The sequence below is a fragment of the Eptatretus burgeri genome, chromosome 5, assembly GCF_056783735.1.
Source record: "Eptatretus burgeri isolate ZD-2024b chromosome 5, Ebu_testis_v1, whole genome shotgun sequence".
Classification (NCBI taxonomy): domain Eukaryota; kingdom Metazoa; phylum Chordata; class Myxini; order Myxiniformes; family Myxinidae; genus Eptatretus; species Eptatretus burgeri.
Genome location: NC_140965.1, coordinates 26,821,122 through 26,827,121, shown reverse-complemented (window position 1 = coordinate 26,827,121; position 6,000 = coordinate 26,821,122). Strand labels below are relative to the sequence as shown.

The 6,000-nt window shown below is 46.9% G+C and overlaps 1 protein-coding gene across 46 annotated transcripts in view; it reads left to right on the top strand.

Moving 5' to 3' along the window:
- The first annotated feature begins 274 nt into the window (after window positions 1–274).
- Window positions 275–6,000, top strand: part of LOC147026119 (calcium/calmodulin-dependent protein kinase type II delta chain) — a 260,756-nt gene continuing 255,030 nt past the window's right edge. For 7 of the 46 annotated variants that reach the window (XM_085881189.1, XM_085881210.1, XM_085881188.1 and 4 more), the window contains exons 1-2: window positions 278–727; window positions 5,157–5,251. In XM_085881189.1, the coding sequence (XP_085737315.1) occupies window positions 666–727; window positions 5,157–5,251 (157 nt within the window). In that variant the 5' untranslated portion in view covers window positions 278–665. Of the gene's footprint in view, window positions 728–5,156; window positions 5,252–6,000 lie in introns of all 46 variants that reach the window. The other 39 variants (XM_085881190.1, XM_085881192.1, XM_085881217.1 and 36 more) reach the window with 10 other exon arrangements.

The window sequence follows — 6,000 nt, the reverse complement described above, 5'->3', positions numbered from 1 at the left end:
ATCGCCCCCGCCCCCCCTTCCTCGGGACGACGCCCATTTCCTGCACCTTTCCCGGCCCCGCCACCATCCCGCCTGCGGATCCAGTGAATGCCCCCAACCAATGCATTGCCCTCCGATCAGTTGCCAATGTTTAGTCGCTGTCAATCAAGCGAGAGCGCACACACACACACACACACACGCACACGCACACACACACACACACACGCACACACACACACACACACACACACGCACACGCACACACGCACACACACACACACACACACACGCACACACGCACACACGCACAGTGCTCGAGGTGGCTGCAGGAGTCGCTTGAGATTCGATTCCCGCTCGATCTGAGGCGCTGATTTGTTGTACTAATTTCTTCCTATTGAACAATCATTTTACCATCATGTTTATTTCTTCCTGAGGAGAAAACGCTGCTCGGTGAAGAGGGTCGAGGCGCAACTGGGCGCTTTGAGCAGGCCACCGATTCGGGTCCCCACTTGGGTACAGAGAGAGAGAGAGAGAACGAGAGAGAACGAGAGAGAACGAGAGAGAACGAGAGAGAACGAGAGAGAACGAGAGAGAACGAGAGAGAACGAGGAAGGGGTTGGGTTTACGGAGGGGAGGGAGGGGGCGGAGGGAGTGCGCGGCGTGCCGAGCTGCCCGCGAGGCGAGACATGGCGAGCACGATATGTACGCGCTTTACGGACGAGTACCAGCTGTACGAGGAGCTCGGCAAGTGAGTACCGACCGCTCGTTACTCAGGATACCAGTCCCCGAACCCTCTTCTATGGTTCCTCTTAGCAGCGTGCTCTCGTCTCGTCCCGTCCCGTCTCGTCTCGTCTCGTCCGTTTGGTGCGCCCGACTCGACCCGTCCGGCCTTTTCCGTGTGCGCTCGTTGTGTGCGAGACGCGTCATAAATGCAGATTTATATTTTCAAATATATATAATTATATAGGGTGGGAGATACGATGTGTGTGTGTGTGTGTGTGTGCGTGCGTGCGTGCGTGGGTGGGTTGGTGCGTGTGTGTGGGCGTGTGTTTGTATGTTGGTGTGCATAAGGATGATGCACGTGTGTTGTGTGTTGTGTGTTGTGTGTGCATGAGTGTGTGATGTGTGTACATGAGTGTGTGATGTGTGTGCATGAGCGTGTGTTGTGTGTACATGAGTGTGTGTCGTGTGTGCATGAGCGTGTGTTGTGTGTACATGAGTGTGTGTCGTGTGTGCATGAGCGTGTGTTGTGTGTACATGAGTGTGTGTCGTGTGTGCATGAGTGTGCTTGTGTGTGCATGAGTGTGTTTGCGTGTGTTGGGTGTGCATGAGTGTGTTTGCGTGTGTTGGGTGTGCATGAGTGTGTTTGCGTGTGTTGTGTGTGTATGAGTGTGTTTGCGTGTGTTGTGTGTGCATGAGTGTGTTTGCATGTGTTGTGTGTGCATGAGTGTGTTTGCGTGTGTTGGGTGTGCATGAATGTTTTTTCGTGTGTTGGGTGTGCATGAGTTTGTTTGCATGTGTTGTTTGTGTTTGCGTGTGTTTGCGTGTGTTGTGTGTGTATGAGTGTGTTTGTGTGTGTTGTGTGTGCATGAGTGTGTTTGTGTGTGTTGTGTGTGCATGAGTGTGTTTGCGTGTGTTGTGTGTGCATGAGTGTGTTTGTGTGTTGTGTGTGCATGAGTGTGTTTGTGTGTGTTGTGTGTGTATGAGTGTGTTTGTGTGTGCATGAGTGTGTTTGCGTGTGTTGTGTGTGCATGAGTGTGTTTGTGTGTTGTGTGTGCATGCGTGTGTTGTGTGTGCATGTGTGTGTTGGTGTGTGTGCATGTGTGTGTGTGTTGTGTGTGCATGCATGTCTTTGTGTGTTGTGTGTGTGTGTTGGGGTGTGTGTTCGTGTGTGTGTGTTGGGGTGTGCGTGTATGCGTGTGTGCGCATGCATGTGTTTGTGTGTTGGTGTGTGTGTTAGTTGTGCGTGCGTGTGTTGTTGTGTGTGTTGGTGTGTGTGTGTGTGTGTGTGTGTGTGTGTGTGTGTGTGTGGGCGCGCGAGTGGGTGTGTGTGTGTGCGTGTGCGTGTGTGCGTGTGCGTGTGCGTGTGTGTGTGTGTGTGTGTGTGTATATGTGTGTGTGTTGACACATAGCTCGATCTTGATCACATACCCCGATAAATAAGCTCCGTGGAGTGTCTAAATCTGAGTAGCTTGTGAGTGAAAAATAATCATCATTGCCCTCCTGTCGGGTGAGTGCACGATCACTACACATATTGTCAGAGAAACGCAACGTCCGCAATACTGTCTGTGGCTGTTTAATTACAAGTCTGGACATTTGTCAAGGGCCTGCGGTATTGTCGGTTAATAACAGCTGTAAATTTCCTGCCACCCCAGCCTGGTCGGTTATGGGTATGCGTGAGCCGTTGTGTCACGTGACATTTAATGGCTAGACCTCGAAAGATTCTCCTTCCACCTCAGTCATGTGTTTCAAATTTGCATTTCATGTGTTATCAGAACTAAAGCCAATGGAACATTCTTGCTCTGAGTGGAGTGAAAAACTGCAGACAGACAGACAGACAGACAGACACACACACACATACACACACACACACACACACACACACACACATACACACACACACACACACACACACACACACACACACACACACACACACACACACACACACACACACACACACACACACACCGATATCTTGTGAAGTTCATGCTGAATATTATGCATATCTATCTGGATGGTGCAGAGGTAGTGCACATGTCTTTGAGCTATCCAGTCTGAGTTTGACTTCCAACCCGTCGATAAACTTTTGGATTAACGCTTTGCAGACACGGTGTGTCCCATCACAAAGTGCTCCATTCCTCAGATGGACATTAATCTGGGCATCCCGGCTGCTAGCATGAATTCGTAGACACGAAAGATCCCACAGTGTCCTTCGACGAAGTGAGCAATTTATCACCGGCACTGTGAACAAATTCTAAGTTCCTGACTTGACAACTACTCGGATCCAAAGACAAGCCGCCCAGTGTAATCCTTGATTGTGGGACTGCGATGGCCGCATTAAACCTCCCTTGTGGGAAAATCAAAAATATATTATATATGGGTCAAGCATCTTATTCCATCCATCCATTGGGACCAAACTCTGTGCAGAGCGTCGGTGCTGCCTAAGCAGTCTCCTTGGCTATTGGGCACAATCCCGGGCGCAATCGCCATTCCGACACAGGATACCAGCACGCTGGCACTCATTTTGCTGACCTTGGAAGGATGACAGGCAGAGTCAACCCCACCTTGTATTAATTCAACAGCCGAGTGGGATTTGAACTCAGGATCCTCAGATCCCAAACCCACCACCCCAACCATTCAGCCAACATCAGGCACAAGCATCAGGCACAAGATTTGATGAACTTGTTCTTACATTTGAGAGTACTCGGAGCCTCGGATGGAACATTTCCGACGATGGCAGTCACCTTGGTCTCGAAAGCGATACACTTGTCGTGAGCCGGCTTGAATTTACTCTCCCGATGCTTATTCTGACAGCAATTTGGGGGCAGTAATAGAGGAACCCTTGAATCAGAAATTTGGCAATACGTTTGGCAGAGCAGCTAAGGGTTCTTTTGAATCATGGCTGAACTCCTCCAAGACATAAATTCTTGCTGAAAAGGCAAGATGATATAGGCATACCTGCAACTCCAATGGGTCACATTTGTAGTCCTTTTGCCAAGAGACCCAAGGCTTGTTAGATTTCTGGTTCATTTTTGCACCATCACAATGCACTTGGTTTGACAGAGAACTTTCAAGGAAGGCACTTACGTCGTTGCGTGGAGTGGACATTTAGTGTGGAAAACGTCATATACCACCTGGTACTTAGTCGCCTTCCATTCCACCTCGTGACAGCATTTTATGCCTCGCGCACGTTCTCCCGCGAAGACTCGGATGAAGGCCACTGTACGGTCGAAACGTCAAAGCCGAGCCTTCCGCGAGGCCTTTCTCATACTTGGTGATGCTTCCACACTCAAATAGAAATCCTCCAAACTGCCATTTGTTTATTGGTTCTATTTATTTTGAATTCAACTCGAGTGGTCATATAATTGTCACCTGTTGAGCTTGCAAGTGTGGCGATGTGACCATCACGTAGGAGCATATGGTCTGAATGCCAAAGTTGTGGACATTACTTCAATCCGTACATGTTGATTTGCCATATAGACAGAGTTTTGACCTAATTACCATTTTTTGAAACAGTGGTGGGAATGCTAATGTAAATTCTCAAGCCACAAAATCAAACCGATTACTCATCTAGCCATAACCTTTATTTGACTCCATTTTGTTCCATTATTCCCTTCCTTTTCTACTCTTGTATTTTGAGGTTTTCTGTCTCTGTCTCTGTCTCTCTCTCTCTCTCTCTCTCTCTCTCTCTCTCTCTCTCTCTCTCTCTCTCTCTCTCTCTCTCTCTCTCTCTCTCTCTCTCTCTCTCTCTCTCTCTCTCTCTGTCTCTCTGTCTCTCTGTCTCTCTCTGTCTCTCTCTGTCTCTCTCTGTCTCTCTCTGTCTCTCTCTCTCTCTCTCTCTCTCTCTCTCTCTCTCTCTCTCTCTCTCTCTCTCTCTCTCTCTCTCTCTCTCTCTCTCTCTCTCTCTCTCTCTCTCTCTCTCTCTCTCTCTCACACACACACACTCTTTCTCCTTATATGCATTTGGACCTAATTGATCTTTTTATTTATTTTTTTCTTCCTCCATCTTTCCTTTGGTATTTATTTATTTATTTATTTATTTAATTAGTTCTGGCATTTGGTCTTTCTCGTACCAGTTGTAAGTGATTTCTTATAAATTTGTTTCCCTTCTGCTGTATTGCTTTCTGCACCGCAGATTTTCTCGTAGTTTTGTTTATCCATACTCTTTCAATTCTTACAATTTTTTTTCTTTTGGAGGGGGGAGGGTAGGGGGGTTGGTGTTTGTCATGTCGGCCAAATCAATATGGAAGTATTCACCTGCACCATTTCAAATTTTCCCCTTTGATTTTATTCTTTGTCACCACACATCCTGTTTCAATTACCCATCATCCTTCTGCTTTTCCTCCCATCACTTCCAAATATATCTCCATCACATGACTGTGAGCACGTGTGTGCGTGTGTGTGTGTGTGTGTGTGTGTGTGTGTGTGTGTGTGTGTGTGTGTGTGTGTCACAGGGGCGCCTTTTCAGTGGTGCGCCGGTGTGTGAAAGTGAGCACGGGACAGGAGTTTGCTGCCAAAATCATCAATACCAAGAAGTTGTCGGCCAGAGGTAATGAAACGCCACAAAATGGCCTCACACTCTTATTATATGTACACATAGTTAATCCTTGTATTGCTAAATATATCCTCAGCAAGAAGGACGAAGAGTGCGAGCTCCGAACTTTGAGGCCCCATGGCAATTGACGCTCATGTCCTATTTCGGTGGCTTAGTTCACACTGCAGACTGAACTGATGTTGCAACAGTCATTTAGCCATGTACCGTGTGCCCTGTGTATGTTTGATCTTGTCATGATGGGGTGTATGCAACTTTTTAATTTTTTTTGTTTGAAAAATTGCATTTTACTAATTCCTTGCTTCAACAAAAACATTTTACAAAGCAAATCTGGGATGCAAGGATAGAATGACAAGATTTTGAGATGGCGTTTGCATGCACAGTGCAATTTACAATTAACCCCTTCAATGCCACAAATGAAAACCATTTTCTTGATAACTATTTTGTCACAAAGGGAGTTTGGCCGTTACTCCATAAAAATTAATAATGAAGCCTTAAACCTTTGCTGTAAAAACATTGTTTGGCATTCAGCAATTTTGACTTGTTGAAACCCCATAAGTATGGTGAAGATATTGTTTGAAACCACATTTTGGGTGGATCGCTCAATGGATGGGTGGAAGCTGATACGAGTACTTGCACTTGCAACTTGGCGATTATGGAGCTAGTTCACATTATCTGTGCCGTCCCTTCTCCCATCCTTCCTTATCTGTCTTCTAACCCCATCCTAAATGCTAAAACATTTGGGA